We start from the raw sequence: 20,757 nt of genomic DNA, 5'->3' as shown, positions 1-20,757 counted from the left end.
TAACATTACAATTTAAAGATGCTAGGTGAGGCATGGCAGTGAGATGTAGCTGCATTGCTGGTAAATTATGAAAGGGAGGGGGGGTCAGATGTGGGAGATAACTTCTGTGGTGGTGTTTTTCCTATTTGTGCACTGCAAAGGGAAATCTCCAATCTAGTTATTAAACTTTCAGTCTGTCTGAGGTAATAGCTATTATGCCAAAAGCAATTACAGGCTGGAGCTAGAGATCTGAGGGTTTTGCTGTTGTTTTAACAGATGTAAGGGAACTCTTGGGTTTGTGTTATGTGCTCTTATCCCTTAACCAACAAGTACATCCACAATATCAAAACTCTCACTTCAGTTCCCATTTCTTCTCAATTGGCAAAATCACAGATTTTTTAAAAAGACACCCTTACCCTAGATAAACGTGTCCAATATTGCCTTTGATACAAACTTTTTTAGACAGATTTTATTATTATTTTTAAAATATATTTTTATTGATTTGAAAGAGAGGAAGAGAGAGGGAGAGATAGAAACATCAATGATGAGAGAAAGTCATTGATCGGCTGCCTCCTGCATGCGCCCCCTGCTGGAGATCAAGTCTGCAACCCAGGCATGTGCCCTGACCGGGAATTGAACCTCAATCTCCTGGATCACAGGTGGATGCTCAACTGCTGAGCCACACCGGCTAGGCTTTAGACAGATTTTAAAAACAGATTTACTTATAAGGGATTTTCTTGAGATGTAGAGAAGTGACTGCAGCTTGCTAGAGGTATTTTGGCCTATTTCACTGGGCATAACATCTTCGAGGCTCATCCATGCTGCAGTATGTGTCAGAATTTCAATCTTTTTACAGTTCAGTAATATTCCATTATACGTATATAACATACTTTGTTTATCCATTCTTCCATGGATGGGCATTTGGTGCATTTCCACCTTTTGGCTCTTGTGAGTGCTGCTGCTGTGAACAGTGATGGGCACGTACCTGTTTGAGTCCCTGCTTTCCATTCCTTTGGGTGTATACCTGACGTGGAAGTGTTGGAGCACATAGTTCTTCTATGTTTGAGTCTTCGGGGGAACTGCCATATTCTAATATAAAATTCTAAAGCACAAATGTCAGTGTATTTTACAGATCTATGAGAAGTCGCTCTGGTCCTGTGTTGATTGCTCACACTGACTACGTTTACCTTGAAACTACAACATGTAACAAGTACGTCACAAGTGGCCCAAGACTTCACATTTGGAAGGGAAACAACAGGAATAATAGCAGCCATCATTTATCGACTGATTGCTAACTTCCAGATTCAGAGCTAAGAGCTATGCATATAAGGATGAACACACAACACCAGCCGGCCAAGAAATCAAAGTACAGTCTTTTCCAAAACGTATTTCTCAGAGCGTTAACAGTTGCTATGAAAGCTGAGAGTTCAACTGGTTAAACAGTTAAGATTTTATCCTGAGGCTTTTTCAGACTTTATTAAACTAATACGTACTGTGACTTTCTAAGAGGGGATATACTGAGCCGTTATTCAAATTGGCTTTTGTTGAAGATCATGTGGCAGGAATGTTCTCACCTAGGGCAAGGTTCTCAGCCTGTGTTCTTGGCATTTGGGCCCAGATCAGTCTTTGCTGTGGAGGCTGTCCTGTACACTGTGCAATGCTCAGCAGCATCCCTGCCCTCCACACACGAGATGCCACTAGCACATTCCCCAACTTACGACAAACTACATCTCCATACACTGCCAAATGTCTCCTGGGAGGCAAAACCACCCTCAGATGAGGACCACTGGTCTGCTATTATCTCAAGAAGTTCTCTCGCCATTTCTGCACTTAAATAGAGGCCATTAGACATGGATTTCCTCATTTTCTCTCCTGCTTCAAACTGTCTTCCTCCTCCCCTCCTCTTCTACCAAAGAACAGCTGCTCCTCTCAGCCTCCACCTGCGCATCATGGCCTGCCCATCAATTATCTTCTGGCCAGGATATTTAATTTCTCCCTCAGCTTCCAAACATGCTCGTTTTTTCTTCCCTAAATCAAATCAAAACAAAACAAACACAAACCCTTCTTCTCTCTCTCCTTCTCTATACAACTAAGTCTTCATAAGGATCCAACGTATACGCGTGGCATTCACTTTTCTCTCCTTGTGTAAGGCAATCCGTGAAATGAAAATTGTGTGTGTATTGAATGGACTTCTGGAGAAAATATTTGACCTGGTAAAGAACCCAGCTCTTGAGCTCCATGACACTGGTCTCCTAGCCCTCCTCTGATGGCTTTCTCTGGTCATTTCTCTGTTTCTTCTACATCCACTAAATACAGGTCACCTTTTGGGGATGATTTTCAGTACTTTTCTAAATGATTTCCATGGCTCCAAACACCCCTAGGAACTCTCTGTATCTCTGATCCTGAGCTCCAGATTAAGATACTTGAACAGCAATGTAGCAGAATTTTGAAAAAAAATGAAGTAGTATTAACATAAATAATAATAGTAACCACCACCAAAAAAAAAAAAAAAAAAGCCTTCTACATGCCAGGCAGTGAAGAAAAGGGTTTAATAAATACCGCCTCATTTAATTTACTGCTCCACAACCGTATGACACAAACCCTACTATTCCGGCTATATACACGAGGTTATATCTCAGACAAGTCAAGTAAACTTTCTCACATAGCTAATTAAAAATACAGGATTGGTAATGAATTTTACTTTAAGGCCAATTTTCTTAATCAAGTGACATTGTTTCATGTTATCTTTTACATTTCTCCTCAAAATTCAATTCTCTCAGGGTTTTTCTCACAAATGTACAGGCTCACTTAAGGTCAACATTGTAAACTGTACACTCTTGGCCTGTGAATCAAAGAAAACATTATTTTTCTAAGAATCCCAGGGTTAAAAGAAAGCTGGCTTTATGGAGCTCATCGCCAAGCCTGCAGGCAGAATTGTATCGAAACCGTGCCAGGCAGATGGGTATCTTCTATTTTTAATGCCATCTAGGAAAGGAGATTCTTGCCTACCGAATTTAGATGGCGAGCCAAAGGAAGGAAGCTTATCTAATTTTATGCTCCATATAGCTACACCTTCACATACAGTTGGCAATATGTTTTCTAACAGGATTATTACAAGTAGAAATGGATACTTAAAAACTACAGCAGTGCACAAGGGTCCCCTTTCCTCCACATCCTGGCCAACACTTGTCATTTGTGGATTTATTGATGACACCCTCTCTGACTGGTGTGAGGTGATATCCCATCGTGGTTTTAATCTGCATCTCTCTGATGATTAGTAGTACTGGGCATTTTTTCGTATGTCAATTGGCCATCTGCACGTCCTCTTTGGAGAAGTGTTTATTCAGGTCCTCTGTCCATTTTTAATTGAATTGTTTTCTTTGGAGTTTTATAAGTTCTTCATAAACTTTGGATATTAACCCCTCATCAGATGTACCGTTGGCGAATATGTTCTCCCATTCGGTGGGCTGTCTCTACATTTTGTTGATGGTTTCCTTTGATGTGCAAAAACTTCTTAGCTTGATGTAGTCCCATTTGTTCATTTTTTCTTTTGTTTCCCTTGCCTGAGGAGACATATCAGAAAAAATATTGCTACTAGAAATGTCTGAGATTTTACTGCCTATGTTTTCTTCTAGGATTTTTGTGGTTTCAAGTCTAACATTTAAGTCTTTAATCAATTTTGAGTTTATTCGTGTGTATGCTGTAGAAGGTGGTCTAGTTTCATTTTTTTGCAAGCATCTGTTCAATTTTCTGGGAGATTTTTTTTCAACTTCACCTTCCAACCATTAAAAAAAAGTTTTTCATTTGAGCTATCACAGTTAGATACATCCAATAGCTCTTTCTTATCCCAAATTCTCACAGAATCCAGTTATTTTATAAATCCTTAATTCTAAGATATTATGAATCAGAGAATTTGTTTTATTTTGGTTTGATATTTTTTCCCTCTGTCTCATGATCCTCAGTGGTCTGCTTCTACTTGAGAATGAGACACTGAAGGATGTGACTGGCGGCCCTGGCATATAGAGACAGGGCTTTCAACCAAAGAGCTTCCCTACAGGACACAGCTCTTTCACTGGAGACCCTCACAGGTCAGTATGAGAAAGGCTTTTCCTTGACGCTTCTTTAGTTTCTCTCCTGAATGAGCTGAAGAAGTCTGGTGACCGGTGCTTAGGAGCCAGAGTTTAATTTACAGATGAGGTGGGAAGTTGGAAGTGCACAGTTTGGTACACAGACAATCCCCATTTTCTGTTCTATGACTCACTTCATCCCCAAATGTCTCCAATTTGTAGAGACCCACACCCCAGCCACATTCAATTTCTCCTGAATAATTACGGGGTGGAGGGGTTATCTGGCTGCAGAGTGTGGGACAGGGTACTTGGGGATCCCACTTTTCAGTATATAGGTTTTGAACCGATGCCTCACTCCCACCTCTGAACTACCCGGTGCCACTAGGAAATGTGTGGGTTGAGTCACTCTTGCTTCTTGTAGGCACTGCCCCTTGGGGTCCTAAAGGTTGACACCTAAAAAGTACTAACATCTCTCTGTTCTGCTGCGTCAGTTACTTTTTCCTCCACTGAGTTTCTGTCACCAAAATTTTATTAAGTCTCCCCTCAGGTGTTCTGTTCTCAATCAGTCTCCTTATCTCTACAGCCTTAACCTTTTCCGCTTTTTTCATAGTAAAAGAGAAATGTACAAATGATGCATATGGAAAGTGCATCATTTTACACCAAAAGTGAAGCTAAAGTTACAACAACACTGGGAGAAAGATATTATCAAGTGCATTTTAAAAATAAGGAACCTAAGTCTCAAAATTATTAAGTAACTGCTTCATGTCAAAACCCAGCAAGTGACAGACACAGAACTTAAATCCCTGTTTGTTAAGAGAGGAGTGAAACGTTAGATTTGGGGCCAGTACAGAATCACACATAAAAATAAACTAAAAAATATAATATTCAACACAGAGATGAAGAACATATATTTCACGTCCATTCCTTCTCATTTTGGAGCAAGTAAGGGAAAGAATAAAGGAAAGGGGAGGGGGGTGAAGAGAAAGGGGAGAGGGTGCTGGGAGCAGAAAGAGAAGTATGGGGGTGTCTATGCAGTTGCCCTCACTCTGTCCCACCACTGAAGGCTGGGAGGGGCAGGCGCTCAAGGAACCACATCAAGAGGTGATGGAGCCTGGCCGGTGTGGCTCAGCAGCTGAGCACCGACTTACGATCCAGGAGATCGATGTTCGATTCCCGGTCGGGGACCATGCCCAGGTTGCAGGCTCGATCACTGATGTCTCTCTCTCCCGGACTCTCCCTTCCTCTCTCTGAAATCAATAAAGACATCCTGGAATGTTAAGCCTGGCGCTGTCATTAGATGGAACTTTTACGTTGTCTTTTCTTGGGAGAAGAATAAAGGAGTTACCAGCATAAAGAAGGGAAGGAAATGTTTATGGCTGAGAGAGTGAACTGTAGAGACTGAATCACTGCTTGACACTTTGGGAGATGCTGGTTTAAACTGTCAAATTTATGGCAAGAAACTAATGCCTATTACACACTGACTGACAGGGCCTAAGAACAGCAGGAACAGGTAGCATGTACTGAATGCTTACCTAACCAGGGTGTTCTAGAGCTTCACGCATTACAACAATAACAGCAGCTAAGATGTACTGAGTGTTCCCCATACGTTAACTGAACCAGAATGATTTTAAGATTCCGGCATACAACAGAGTAACAAGGCCTGTCTATAACTGACATAATAGGACCACCTCTATTCCTTGAGTTTTATAACCTTAGTCTAAACCATAACTGTGAACTTCAAGGGACACTCATAAGGGCAGAGAGGAGACACCAATGCAGAAGCAGCAGCCCATTAGGCTTAAATTAAATAATTTCGTCATAACCTCTCAATTCTGAGCTAAAAGCTATTCTTATTTTATTTCAAGTGTCAGCACTGTTTTGTTGCCTGAACAATAGTGGCCCTCAAAGGGGCTTAGCAGCTTTGACTTCTGCTGGCAGTGAACTAAACACTGACACACCAATTGTTTAGAAGCCACCTGGTGGTGAGAAAACCAAAGCCACGTTTAAGATTTCAAATAACTCACTAATACAGTAATTAAGGGGCAGGTTCTATTCCCCCGAGTGTTAAAAATGTTCCAAATCCCTTTATGACACTGGAGAAATTACTTGTACTTCAACCAAACCTGCCTCGTTTCCCTACACATAAAGGAATCCAAGTAGCCTTCAGAAGGGCTTCAGGCTCAAAATTCCTACCACTCTGTATGGTATCTCTGAATGTGTACAGTAGAATCAGGAAATGCTCTATTGTAAACATAAAGAGAACAGACAAATACTTGGACACAAATGCTTATTTATGTTTTCTGTATTTCCATTTTTGCCACAGAAAAGGAAATAATTTACTCTGTGTCATCCCCAAGAACCTGAAGTTCATCTCCCAATACATTTCCAAGCCTTAATCTCAGAATATAAGCACTTTGAAGGAAAACGGTATAAATACATTCATATTTATTCAATATGATCTTAGAAAAGTCCTCAAATGTTGATCTAAATGTTTTAAAGTTTAAATTACGTAAGTATAAGTAACTCTGTCTATCTGACCTAAAAGTGTGATTAAAAAATACAAGCACTGGAAGATTCATTTCCAATGGCCTCGCCGTCCGGTAGAATTTTTTAGCATCATAAGCTTCGTTTCCTGCCTGAGGTCCTCAGGGATCTAGTCTGACAGCTCTCCTGTACAATTTCTACTATAAGACTTCTCTGGCCTCTCCTGGCACATAAAAACTGCTGCTAGGTAGTATTTCTTTTGGCAACAGAGAACATACTTTATAGAAACAGACCTTCAACTGAACCCTTTCCACTCAAATTCACACTCTTCCCTAACATGCAAATCTGAAATTAAGTCTACTCTGTCAAGATGGACACATTTGATGGTTCTGAAATGTTATACATTCACTAAACTTTCCAGTAACAGAATTCAATTCTAATTACAATCTCTCCTGAATAGAAATAAAAAGTGGTTTTGGTAAATCATATTCTGAACTACAGTTAGTTTTCTTTCAACTGCCCCAGGATTATAGACAGACATCCACTTTATAAGGTTTTAAGAAATAAAAATAAAATTGCATGAAATCTAGAGAAATAAATACAACAATATAAATGGTACTTCCGAAGCTTAAGAATTATACTTTCAAATCACTAGTCCCACCTTTCAATACAAACACACACTAACCCACTGCCAAAGAGGTAAAATGTACATCTTAGAGACTGACAGAGCCCAAATGAAGCACTGAACCAACTACTTAAATCAAGCTCTCTCCTTCTAAAGTCTCAATACAAACCCCACGAATGCTTTAATTTAACTCAATATTATGGTGGTTTGACACCATGTGAAAAAGCACATGGTTTATTCATGATTAGATGTATGGCTTTTAACAGATTATTTGTCATCTTAGAAAAACAGGTGACCCAAACTGAAACAAAAACAAGTGAAAAATCTGAATGGTCCTATAACTATTAAAGAAATAGATCTGTAATTAAACAGTTTCCCAAATGAAGTCACCACAAGGCTTCACCGGAGAAGCTGTCTAACCATTTATGGAAGAAAAGGCACCAAAATTAGGCAAGCTTTTCTAGAAAAAAAACAAGGAACGTTTCCCAGCACACTTTCTCAACCAGGACAGTCTCAATGTCAACGCCTGAAAAAGGGCAGTGTATGAACAAAAGCCATAGGTGCAATAATCCTAAAAAATACACTAGTAAACTGAACCGAGCAACACGATCCTTCTTCCCCAAAGAGGTCATTTGGTCTTTGCCTCTTAAGTGAACCTTTAAGCCTTGAAAAATCTAAAACACGTTTAATGATTCCTTAGTCCCCTCAGACTTCCCCAAATGCCTCCATCTCGAACTCCTTAGGTGAGCCTGCCCCATCATTTCAGATCGAAACCTTTCTCCTGGTTATCCTTCCCCCTCCCTGGTCTAAAAACAATAATGCCAATAACAGAGTAGTGATTAGCAGTCATCGACAGCCAACCTTCTGTGGCAGGTGCTATGTAAAACTCAACATGAGTGTATGATTGAAATACCACTACAACCCTACGAAGTAGAAACCATTTTGGAGATGAAGACACTGAGTTACAAAGAGGATGCTCCTTGCCAAATTGCCGCTGGCCTGAATCGTTCCGAAGTCACTTCTCATTATTAACATGCACACGACCTTCTAAATTAAAACGACGTGAAAATGGAGCTATCTGGGAAGGGCATTACTGTCCAAATTTGCTGTTTTGTACTACTCTTAAAAAAAAAACACAAAAAACCAACCCATAATTTAATACCTATGTAAAATGAGAGTCAATGACATTAAAATTTGTACAGGAAGGGGACACAGAATCTGTTTTTTCTTCTGTTATGAGACTGACAGTGCTCCTGAGGGCAGAAATGCATCTTGTTTTTAGAGTGGAGGCAGTTTAATACATAACACGGTCTCTACTCCAAACTCTGGCAAAACGCAATACCAATTTGGTTATCTTCTGTTGTCTATCTTAGCAGCTTAAAATAACAATCTCTTATTGAGCTCATGAACCTGCGATCTGGGTGGGGCTTGGCAGGGGCAGTTCTCTGCTCGACGTGGGGCACCCACTGGGGGAGCATCATGGGGATCCAGAGGATTAAGAGCCACTTTTAGGGTGCTCACTCGCAGGGTTGGCACGCTGATGCTGGATGGATGTCAGCTGGGAGCTCAGCTGGGGCGGAGGGCCGGGAGCTTCCGTTTCTCCTTCACGCAGGCCTCTCCCTTGAGTGCCTCACAGCACTGCCTGGTAGCTAGGGTGTGCCAAGAGAGGAAGGTGGGAGGACATGGCATTTCCAAGACCTAGCCCCAGAAGTCACATAGTGTCACTTAAACCATGCTCTATTGGTGGCAACAGTTACAAAGGCCTGTGGTTAAGAGATGGGGACACAGACCTCACCACTGATGGGAGGACTGTCAAGGTCACACTGTAAGGGTGGCGTGTAGAATGAAAGATAGTGCACACATCTCTGGGAAATACCATCTATCACACCAATGGGATGGTTCTGTGTCAGAATACACCGATGTTAACTTTCTGTCAATAGTGTTTATTGGCTTTTAATAAGTAGCCATTTCCTGCAAAGAGCAATGGGTGAAGAAATTGGGAAACAACAGCCTGGAGTTCCTTCTGCCTGGTGATGAAATAAAGTCAATGGCCTCCAAATGATTATCTTCAGGGCCAAATGACAGAGAAAAAGGAAAGACAGGTACCTTCCAGAGCAGAAGAGTGATAACATACAGAAAGTGAGTAATCTCTCACTAAAAAGTAAACATTTTTGAGTTGGAAGAAACTTTTGATATCAGTCTACTGCCCTTATTCTAGCAATTACCAGAAAACTCACTGAAAGGTAAATGAGAAGAGCATTTCTCAGTGAAGGTTAGGAAAACCTCTTATTTTTGGTAAAGCTCTAAATTCTAGAGTGCACAAGTTTCTATTCATTCAATTCCCTATTGTTACTGGCAGTAAAAACCCTTAAAAATGAAAAACCATCAAACACCTTCAGAGTTAACAAGGTAGGGGAAAACCTGGGGCACCTGCACCCTGTTTCGGGGAAGGGTTTATGGGCACAGAGAACAGATTATATAACGAGTGTTGGAAGAAAGATGGGGCATGTAGGGATAAAAAGAAAGAAAAAGAGCGACTAGAAACCAGCAAAAGCTCTGGGGATTTCATCAGCAGGCCACACCACATGCTCTTTAAACACACTCTTGGACAAAGACTCCATCCTTAAGCCCAGTCCTTTTTCCACATATCAGAGCTGGAAATGGCTCCGGAGGTAGCTAACCCAGTGGTCGCCAACGTTATCAAGTATAAAGATCTCTTTTCAAGAGCAAAAATGCTGTTGTCATCCACATGACAATTATTGTGATTTTATTACCTGGTTATTGAGAAAAATCAATAATGACCAAAGTACCACAAACTCACTAACACCTCTACAAAATGCTATTGGTATTTTGTCACAAGGGCATTTACAGATGAGATATTCGATTTAGAGAAAATTCTTAGGAAACACTGAATACACGTCGATTACTAGTAAACATGAATAAACCATATTTGAAAAGACCAAGGGGAAATTTTTTTTTATTGAATTAATAGGGGTGACATCAGGTAATAAAATGATAAGTTTTAGGTGTACAATTCTATAATACATCATCTGTATACTGTATTGTGTGTTGGCCACCCCAAGTCATCTCCTTCCATCACCATTTACACCCCTATACTACCCCCCTTCCCCTCTGGTAATCACCATACTGTTGCTTGTGTGTATGAGGTGAATTTTTTGTGGGGAGTTTTCCCTTAATCCCTTCACCTTTGATACCGGAATTTTTAAGGACTCCCTTTTCAGGTAAGTTACAGGACTTCTGCTGTGCCTGTGGTTGGACTGGATAACTAATCTCTTCCAACACAGATTCTATAATTCTCTTATAAATTAGTAAAAGCATCCCACTCCTTTCTAACCTACATCTAAATGATTTAAAATTGCTTTGAGACAATACAGATGCATATTCCTATTTTATAAGAAAGTAAGAATCCTCTTACTTGATGACAATTTTATTATCACCAGCCAGGAGTTACCTTGATAGACAAACGGCCTGGCTTATCTACTGTTAGAAAGACAGCGTAATGGCAGCTTTTCTAAATCTAAAATCTTTGTGTTTGGCAGCTGCTCTCTAAAAATCTGTGTGTGATCACTCCATAGGCTGGAAATTATCACAATCATTTAAAAGTTCTGCCTGCTGCTTTGTGGGCTTTGGGGAACCATGTGTGAGGACCTTCCACATGGGCCCCATCCAGAGAAGAATTCCCAAGACACCACCAAACAGGCACATACCCATTCACAGCCCATGGAGTATGTGGACAGAGCTTGGAAGAAACAAATCCAGCTGCAAAACAGAATGTAAAGAGTGGCGTCTAGCCTCAGAGTGAAATGTGTCCAAAACAGCTGCCACGTTTGTGAAGACACAAACATCTCTCCTCTCGCACGGCTTGCGGTGAAGATGGGCTCTTCATGGGAGTCTGCACCCATGAGAAGCCACAGGAGTAATGCAGAAGCTATGACAGGTTCCAGAGCACTTGGGAAAACCAGCGGTGAAACAAAGTGAGGCCATAAAAAAGACTCGGCTTAGGTATTAGCCAGGGTTCTACTGAGAAACAGAAGCAACAGGGGTGTGTGTATGTGTGTGTGTAGACAGATCACAAGGAATTGATTCACACAATTATGGAGGCTGAGAAGTGCCAATAACTACAAACTGGAGACCCACCAGAGCCGATGGTGTGGTTCCAGCCCGAGTCTGAAGGCCTGAAGAACAGGAGAGATGACTGTGTGAGCTCCAGTCTGAGAGCTGGTGGGCTTGAGACCCAAGAAGAGCAAAGTTTCAGTTCGAACCCAAAGGTTTTAAAAACTGATGTCCCAACTCAAGCAGTCAGGCAGGAGGGGTTCCCTCTTACTTAGTCTTTTTGTTCTCAGGTCTTCAACTGTTGGGACGAGATCCACCCACACTGGGGAGGGCAATCTACTTTACTCTGTCTACTGACAGAAATGTTAATCTCATCCAAAATATCCTCAAAGCCCCGCCAGCATGGCTCAGCAGTTGAGCACTGACCTAGGATACAGGAGATAACAGTTCAATTCCCGGCCAGGGCACATGCTGGGGTTGCGGGCTCGGTCCCCAGCAGATAGTGTGCAGGAGGCAGCCAATCAATAATCCACTCTCATCACCGATGTTTCTCTCTCTCTCTCTCTCTCTTTCTCCTTCTCCCTTCCTGTCTCTGAAATCAATAAAGACATATTTTAAAAAAATACCCTCACAGACACACCCAGAACCAGGAGGCAAGGATGCTATTGAAGTCTACTGGAGTTGTATCAGAGGGACCCAGGAGCCGATTTAGAGGCCTCCACTGGGCAAAGCTGGGTGATAAACAATTCAGGTTCACTGTAGTGTTCTAAGTTTGTCGATATTTGAAATTTTCCATGTTAAAAATATACAGACAGACAGGAAGTAGAAGTGGGGCCTCAGCAGATAGTCTGCTTAATATTCTGGCTGCTCCTAGCATCCCACCCTCCAGGGAGCCCCAGAGTTAGTCCCAAGGAACCTTTGGGCTCCTTTTGAACACACTGGAAAATCACTGCTTGAGCTAGTCCAGGTTTTATTCCTGAGTAAAGTATTACTGTGAAAATGCTAAACACTGCGACCACGCTATCTGGGCCCCTGTAGGATCTGCTTCCACATAACTGAATGTTGGCATTATGCCCCAGGTTTTCACTGACACATGCTTTGCCAAACCCACGGCATTTCTGCAGGGATGTTGCTGAAGCAAACACTATCACAAAAAAACTGTAAATAGTGGGTACTCCTGTGTTTCGGTGTAAATTGGAAAACCTTCCCCTGGTTTTCCGAGTAACTATCTCCAGAATCTCAGTTTCTCCCCAGAGTACAGAGATCTGTCTCCCGGAGATAAACATTGCTTGTTTGATGACCACCTATAGAGAGACTGCAATGTACAGATAACACTGCAAAGAAAGAAAGCACATCCAGGAGACAGGAAGCAGTGTGGTATGCCTCCAGCAGTGTGGTGCGCCTCCAGCAGTGTGGTGCGCCTCCAGGAGTGTGGTGCGCCTCCACACTGTGTTACTGTACCACTCATTGCTTTCTTCGCATTTCACTCCAAGTGGTCTCTTCAGATTATTTCATTCATTTTCATGAATTGGGCAACTAAGTGTTTGCTGATAACTTCTAAATCTGTATCTCAAGCCCTAATCTCTCTTCTCAGCTCCAGGCCCATATTTTCACCTACGTGGTTAGAGATGGTTCACTGAAGCACTTCACACTCTACACAGCCAAAATAAACTCATAACCTTAACCCTCCAAACTTGCTCCTCTTGTATCTGCTATCTCAATGAAAAGCGTTCCCATCCAACCTATTATTCAAGCTAAAAGCTCCCCAAGATACTGTGAAGGGAAAGGGAAAGCCAAGTCATAGGCTGGGCGACAATACTATCTGCAAAACATACACCTGGTAAAGAACTGGTTTGCAGGGCCAGGTAGCTCAGCTGGTTAGAGCATCATCAAGATACGCCAAGGCTGTGGGTTCGATCCCAGGTCAGGGCACACACCGAATCAACCAATAAGTGTGTAAATAAGTGGAACAAGCCAGGCACAAAAGATTGTATAATGAATGATTCACTTACATAAAATTTCAGAACAGACAAAACTTTTACTGACAGGAAAAAAAGATCAGTGGTTGCCAGAACCATGACTGAAAGGGAACATGAGCATATGGGGGGGTGGGGGGGAGGCAGCGACAGCGACGTCCTGTATCATAATGGCAGTGGGTAGTTACAAAACCGTATACATCTGACAAAGGTCATCACACCGTATACTCAGAACTGGTGAATTTTATTATATGCGCATAATACCTCAATAAAGGTGATTTTTACAAAGACTGGAAGAAAAGGCCAAATAAAAATAATTAAACTAATGAGACAGCCACAGCTACCATTTGCTGAGTCCTTAATGCATGTCAGGTAACTATCATGTACTTCACATCCTTTATCTCACTGAATCCTCTCAATAGGCCAGTCATTTGAATTCTGCAACAAAGAGTTTCTATTACACTCGTATGTGAGGTGCTGTTCTAGGTGCTAGGAAGAGAACAGTGAGGAAAACAGACAAAAATCTCTGCACTCATACAGTTTATATACTATTAGAGGAGGAAAGTCCAACAAGGTAGATACTATCATTACCTGCATTTTTGCAAAAAAGCAAGCAGGCTCAGAGGTTAAATACTTTGCCTGAGAGCCCAAAGCTAGTATTTGGAAGAGCTGGGATTCACACCCGAGTCCAGGACTGCTCAACCTCAGCATCGCGACAATTTGAACTGGAAAATTCTCAGATGTGGGAAGCTGTCCTATTGCAGGTGTTTGGCAACATCCCTGGTCTCTACTCATTTGTTAACAAGTAAAAATGTCTCCAGACGTTGCCAAATGCCTTCTCTCTGGAAGGCAAAATCGCCCCTAGTTGAGAACCACTGCTTAACCTCTAAGAACTGACATCACAGCCCAAGCTTTTAAAAACACCTTCCTTTCCACACCTGACACTACCCTCGTTCAGGTCTTGACTTCAGCTCACCTAAGACCTCACTGTTAGTCAGTCTACATCCAGGCTCTACTCAGTCTTCTCAACAGTCACACTGCTGCCAAAAATAATCCTCCACACCTTCAGGGCCTAGCTGAAATGTCTCTAGAAACTACCCTCAAGACCAGTATGCAGAATCACTGTAAACCCTTTGTAAATACACAGTCATTGCACTGTCCCATTTCTTTGGGTCTGTCTTCCCGGCGAATATAGGAGCTTTTCCCCAGCAGGGGCCAAATCTCACTCATGACTATATCTCTAGTACCCAGACCTAGAAAGCATTTAAATGTTTTGTTTTTTTAACTCAAATGTAACTCAAACAAATTACATATACCATCAAAATGCCTGAATCCTTTGCTTTAAATACATCTCTCTCTCTCACACACCCCAAATCATACAATAAAGTTTTAATTAATGTGAATCCTATCCAAATGAATAGGATCTCAACTAGGTCCCTGTTCCAAATGGGATCTGAAAGGATTCTGTAACTCATAACCCAAACTTTATTAACAGACATATTGAAGTCTTCAGAATTTTCCAAAACCACACCAAGATGGAGTTTTCTAATTTTAAAATTCCTTTCAGTCTAGTACTTTATCAAGGGTATTAAATATTAACATATTATTTTGGACCACCAGAGGCCCATCCCACACTAACTCTCTCTTGTCACCAATTCATTTATTAGTTCATTAGTTAATAAGTACCCCCTCAGTACTAGATACAATAAAGAACTAAGACTAGGAAATAAAAGTTTTAGTGTGGGGAAAAGACACAAAACACAACAGTAGAATATGAGATGCTTGCTTATCTCAAATTATCTTAGTTTTTTCTCTAACTGCATTAAGGTTTGGTCTGTACCAGGAAGGTTCTCAAAAGATAACTCAGCCCTAACTTACACCTATCAAAAATAATGACTTAACAGCAACTATTCTAAAATAAAAATCATACTTTTGGCAACTGTTTTCCAAAATGCATCAGGATACATAGTATAAATAATCAACATCTCTACACAGCAGGTCCACTCAAAGGGATACTGAAGGCTACATTCAGCAATTAATTCATTTGAAGTGCTCACCAGGAAGTTATAACATTAGATATTGAGAATTTTTATAGCCACAATATGCAACTGATAGTAACAGCTATAAAAAATTTCTGGCTACAGCCATTACATCTGTTCTCTATAAGTCATCTTTAGGGCTTTAATCGGCATTTTGTTTTCTATTTTTAGAGCAATCCTGAAACTGTTTTCTGATGGAAATCTTGGTCTTGCCCACAAGACTTCATTAGAGATGTATGCTGGCTGTCCATTCAGGTCAAAATCCTGACTTGATCAGGATCAGACATGCAATCAGAATACACAACCCTTAGGATTTTTTACTGAGAATATAGGCTTAAACTCATCGCTGCCTGATGGTCACCAAAACTTGGTTATGAAAAATAATATTCATGGAGGAGGGCTCATTCATTCAGTAATTCAGTCAACAGGCTTCTAAAGGCCAGGTGCTATTCTAGGTACTGGGGATAAGCAAGAGTCCCTGCGTCTCATTCATTCATCTTTATCTCTGAACCAGCTCAACCATCGGGGAACTGTATACCTAAACCAACTGCTTTGGCTCTCTAGAGGATGTTCTGTTCACCAGCATTACCTGAAGCTGGAGTGAGAAGCATTATAAGAAGCAATCTTTAAAAAACTAACTACTATATTTATCACTGGGATTTTCTTTCCCACAAAACCAGGGTCCCCGCTCTGAAGACCAGTGAGAGAAATTTCTCTCAGATCTAACAGTCAAAAAAAGCCACATTTCTCTTGAACAACCTGTGCTTTTATCGTGCATTTTCTATATGCCAGGCACTGTACTAAGCACTTTACAACTCTGTAAGTGTTGAACTATTATTATTTCTATTATACAAATAAGAAAACTAAGGCTCAGAGGTTTATTAACTTGCATATGTTCTCACAACCTGTATTTGATAGAACTAGGATTTAAATTCAACCCAAACCATTACATCTCAGTGTACGTAAAGGCTATCACAGGAGCAAAAAAGGTGGAGCAGAGGAAGGCGAGGGTGGGGAAAGTCTGCACGGAGGATGTGACATTTGAGCTAAATCTTAAAGGAAGGAGTTTGCCAAGGAACAAGGAGGAAGTATTCCAGAAAAAAAGAGAATGTGTGAAAAAACCCAGAGCACAGAGGGAACACAAGTTCTGGCAATGGCAAACAGAACATAGTTACATTCAGCAAGTAACTCATTGTGAGGTTAAGTCATCTAAGACTAGACATTTAATAGGTCCGTTATTGAGAACTTCCATGGCCACAGTACTACACTGTGGCTGGAAAGGTAGGCAGAAGTGAAAGAAAGGCAGTCTCTTTTTTATGATTAGGCTAAAAGACTGAGTTATATTCAACAACCAACAGGGAAACAGAAAAACCTTAAGCATGAGAATTACAAGATCAACTTGCACTGTATGGTGAATAAATTACACTCCAGGTAGGGAACCCAGTCAGGCTACTCCAAGAGTCTGGCAGTGGGGTAATGAGAGTTAAACAAGGGCTGTCAAAAACAAATATAATACAAGCCATATATGTAATTTTTAACTTTTCAGTAGCTATTTAGAAAAACTGGAAAAAATTGTAATAATACTTTTTTTTAAATTCTCACCCAAAGATAGGGTATTTTTTCTATCGATTTTTAGAGAAAGTGGAAGGGAAGGGGGGGGGAGAAAAACAGAGAGAGAAACATCAATGTGAGAGAGATGCATAGATTGGCTGCTTCCCGCACACACCCCGATGGGGTCTGGGGAACGAACCTGCAACCCAGGTATGTGCCCTTGACTGGGAATCAAACCTGCAACCCTTCAGTGCGTGAGCCAATGCTCTACCACTGGGCGATACCAGCCAGGGCAGTAACACTTTTATTTAACCCAATATATCTAAAATATTATTTTAGCATCGAATCAATACAAAAATTAGTGAGAAATTTTACATTCTTTTTTTTGTACTAACCCGAAATCTGTGTGTACTTTATACATAGAGCACGTCTCATTTTGAACATTAAGTTTTCATTGGAAATATTTGATCTGTATTTAAATTTCATAAAATTTACAGATAAAATTGTAGATTCACAAACCCAAGTTGTTCCAAACATACGGAAACATTTTCCAATAATGAGTCAAGTATCAATTTTAAAATTTAAATTATCACTGATATTTAAATTTCAGTTCCTGAGTCATACTAGCCACATTTCAAGTGCTCAGCAGTCACATATGGCCACCACAATGAACAGGATAGGCCTAACGGGTGACAAAGGAACTATGGCTGTTGTCATTTCCACTACCAGCATTTCACATCTACCTGCTGTTGAAGTTTTCTGTGTACCAACATCAATAACTTACCAAGTATTAATATGACAGTACTCCTTCTGGCCACATCCTCACCACCAACAGCTTACTTTCTCTAGGCCAGTGCCTACCCTTGTGAAAAAGGAACGTTCTAATGACCACACAGAATTGCTATATAGAACCCGACATGCTGGATGCACTAAAAAATGTCTGTGGAATGGATAGATGCTTTTCATTACTCAAGGAATAACTCACTTGTTTGCCGACTACGTAAGCTCTTTTTCCTATTTTCCTATGGTTCAACTATTCACTAGACTCTGTACAATGAAAACAGAAAAAGCAATAGGAAAACCCATTTTCAATTCGATATTTATCAGAGGCGTCATGGTATAACGGTTAAGAGCTTAAGCTCTGGAGTCAGACTGCCTCAATTCAAATCCTGGTTCTGTCAATTACTGGATGTGTGATCTTGGGTAAATACCTGGCCTTTCTCTTCATCAGTTCCCTCTTCTGCAAAACAGTGAAAACGGTACATACTTCCTTGGGGTGCTTCAAGGATTACAGAAACATAACACACACAAAGCACTTGCACATAGTATCTGGCAAGTAGTAGACGGCCAATGAATATTAGCTTTTAAACAGAGCTGGTGGAGAAGTTGAAATTGTGGCCAAAGTAAAAAAAACAAACAAACTAGGATTTCGCAATGATGCACGTTTCTTTCCCATATAGTCTTAGATTACCCCCCACCCCCTCCAAGTCTTGCAGAGTTCGTTAGGAAAAGAGCTAAATAAACGACTTCACCTGCTGACAGGATGGCACAGGTGCGGCCAAGCCGATGGAAAAACACGAAACAAACTACGAAGGCATTTTACCTTACCTGCTTTTCCGTTTTCGGGGTGCTTTCTCCACCGTGCCAGTCAGTCTGTGGACCAAACATAAGATGGTAACTAAAAGTAACATGCAAGAACACGTCCCCGGGCCCCACTGCACCAGTCCAGGGCTCGGTGCACCATCCGCCAGGACCGCGGGCGCGCCGAACCCGAGCCTGACCTTCCAGACGCCTGCGCTCCGCTGCCCCCACCTCCCGAGCCCAGCGCCGCCGGGGCTCGCCGTCCCCCACGCCCGCTCGGTCCCAACCCGCTGTGCCTCCTGACCTCTCACTCCATCCTCGGCGCTTATCAGTCCCAGCCCAGCTCCCCAAAACCACCCTCCGCCGCCTGCCTCCTCATTGTCCGCCTCGCCGCCCCCGCCCGCCCCGCGGGCCTCCCCTCGCCCTCGCCCACCCGCCCGCGAGCGCGCGCTACCCCTCCGGGCCCCGCCCCTCCGGGCCCCGCGCCCCCCGCCGCCCCTCCCCGCCCGGTGCCCCCTCCCGCCCGTGCCCCTCCGGCCTCGAAGAGGCAATCGCCGCCCAGCCAGCGCCCCCGCCCCCAGCAGCCTCCGAAACCCCCCGCCCCTCCGGTCCCCGCGCCCCGAACGCTTCGCGGCCCCCAGCCGCTGCCCCAGGGCCCGCTCCCGCGCCTCAGCCCCTGCCCCGGGTTCCACCCAGCGCCGCCCCACCTGGAGGCCAGGCGACTCCGCGGCTGCTGAGGCTGCCGGGCTCCTCTGACCATCCGGCTCCTGCTCCGCCGCGGGAGCTGCTGCGGCGGCCGCAGGGCTCGCTGGGGAAGCTGAGGCGGCGGAGGATGGAGTAGGCGGAGAGGCGGGAGGAGGGCCTCGCGCCTCTGCCAGGCTTGCCGCGGGGCCCGCCCCCTCCGCGCCTCTTCTCGGCCCCCATTGGCTAGGGCCGTAGCGTGCCCGAAAGCCTGGTGGTCGATTGGCCGCTCGGACCGTCACATCCCGCCACCTAGGGTTTGGTTGAGACTGCAGGTGGCGGTGGAGGAGCCTTAGAGACGGCTAGCGCGGCTGGGGAGACCTGGGCGCCACCGTGCGTCCGAAAGTAGAAACGACACCTTCGGAGCCAGACACCTGCCGGCAGGTTCTGCTCACGGTGTCCTGCATCCCACACACCTGCTGGCGCCCCCAACACTGCACCACGCGGGGACCCAACGCCAGGCGCTGCGGTTTCCCAAATTCCTCCGGCAGCTGCAGCAGTGAGGCAACGCTTCAAAACGAGCTTCATTTTGAACCACCTCGTATGCGGCCCCGGTCTCTACATCTGCGATTTTTAACCCGCGCGTCCCAAGAATTTTTAAAACATGCCAGTACCTCACTAGTCAATCATTTCCCTTAGACTGTCAAATAAAAAAATGCCAACAGCTAACACAATAGCCCTCCAGTGTGAATGAATAAAAATTATACTTTTTTTTTTTTTATCAGATCGGCAAAAGATATACTTTCTGGTGTGCCACAGAATTTTAGTAATTAGTTTGTGTACGAGATGAAAAAGGTTGAAAATCACTGCTCTAGATCATGGTGAATGAAATGTCCTCACAGCTCCCAGATACCCTTCATAGAGGACCCAGCCAGAAAACTCAACCTACCATACAAAGCGTGGTTTAGATGAACTCAGCCCTCTACAGGATCACAAGCTCGGGTGCAGACTTCCAGTAGAGCAAGAGTTTGTGTGTGTTTTTTAATTGCCACGGAGGAGCAACACTGCAAACAACTGATGCCATGACTAAAAACAATGTGTTCCATTTTCAAAGGCCTAAATAGGTCCCTGAGTGTATGCTAACCATCCTATCATATCACGGATGATTTTGAGTTCACCAGTTAAAATAAATTTCACTTGTTGAAATTTTTGTTGTTGACAGGCTACTAGCACATAAGCCCAATGTTACCTTTACAAGGCCATCGTTGAATATAAGACATAGCTCATTAATGTATAAAATTCTTCCTTGAAGGTAGTATCCCCTTCAGCCTCTCTAGATTCCTTGTGTACACTTTTTCCTAAACAACTTCCATTTTATTAGAAGACATTTTTATGCGAGACAGCCTAGAATGGTACACACCAACAGGTCGAAGACAAATCTCTCACTTATCTTCACAAATGGCAAAAACAAGGATACTACAGTTTTCACAAAACCAAATTTATGGCTGCACTTATGCAGATATGGCTCTTTTTACATCTGTGATGTTAAAAATGACCTTCCTTCCATGAAATGATAGTAAATTGTAGAGATTTTTTAAATGGCTATGAGCTATGACAAGGAAAAAATGTCAAACATCTGTTGGTCCCCCAAATTAGTATTTTATGTAACCCCAAAATCACAGAACCACAACCACAATTCC

General features: G+C 42.7%; 1 protein-coding gene across 3 annotated transcripts in view; it reads right to left on the bottom strand.

Annotated features, from left to right (window-relative positions):
• Positions 1 to 19,243, bottom strand: part of SCAI (suppressor of cancer cell invasion) — a 73,833-nt gene extending 54,590 nt beyond the window's left edge. The window contains exons 1-2 of one of the 3 annotated variants that reach the window (XM_081152501.1): positions 19,084 to 19,243; positions 18,404 to 18,448 (exon numbers count right to left, since the gene is read on the bottom strand). In XM_081152501.1, the coding sequence (XP_081008627.1) occupies positions 18,404 to 18,448; positions 19,084 to 19,136 (98 nt within the window). In that variant the 5' untranslated portion in view covers positions 19,137 to 19,243. Of the gene's footprint in view, positions 1 to 18,403; positions 18,449 to 18,680; positions 18,709 to 19,083 lie in introns of those variants that run through there. The other 2 variants (XM_081152504.1, XM_081152502.1) reach the window with 2 other exon arrangements.
• Between the last annotated feature and the right edge of the window lie 1,514 nt (positions 19,244 to 20,757).

This window comes from Miniopterus schreibersii, assembly GCF_964146895.1.
Source record: "Miniopterus schreibersii genome assembly, chromosome: 11".
Taxonomy (NCBI): Eukaryota; Metazoa; Chordata; class Mammalia; order Chiroptera; family Miniopteridae; genus Miniopterus; species Miniopterus schreibersii.
This window is presented reverse-complemented; position numbering and strand designations above follow the sequence as displayed.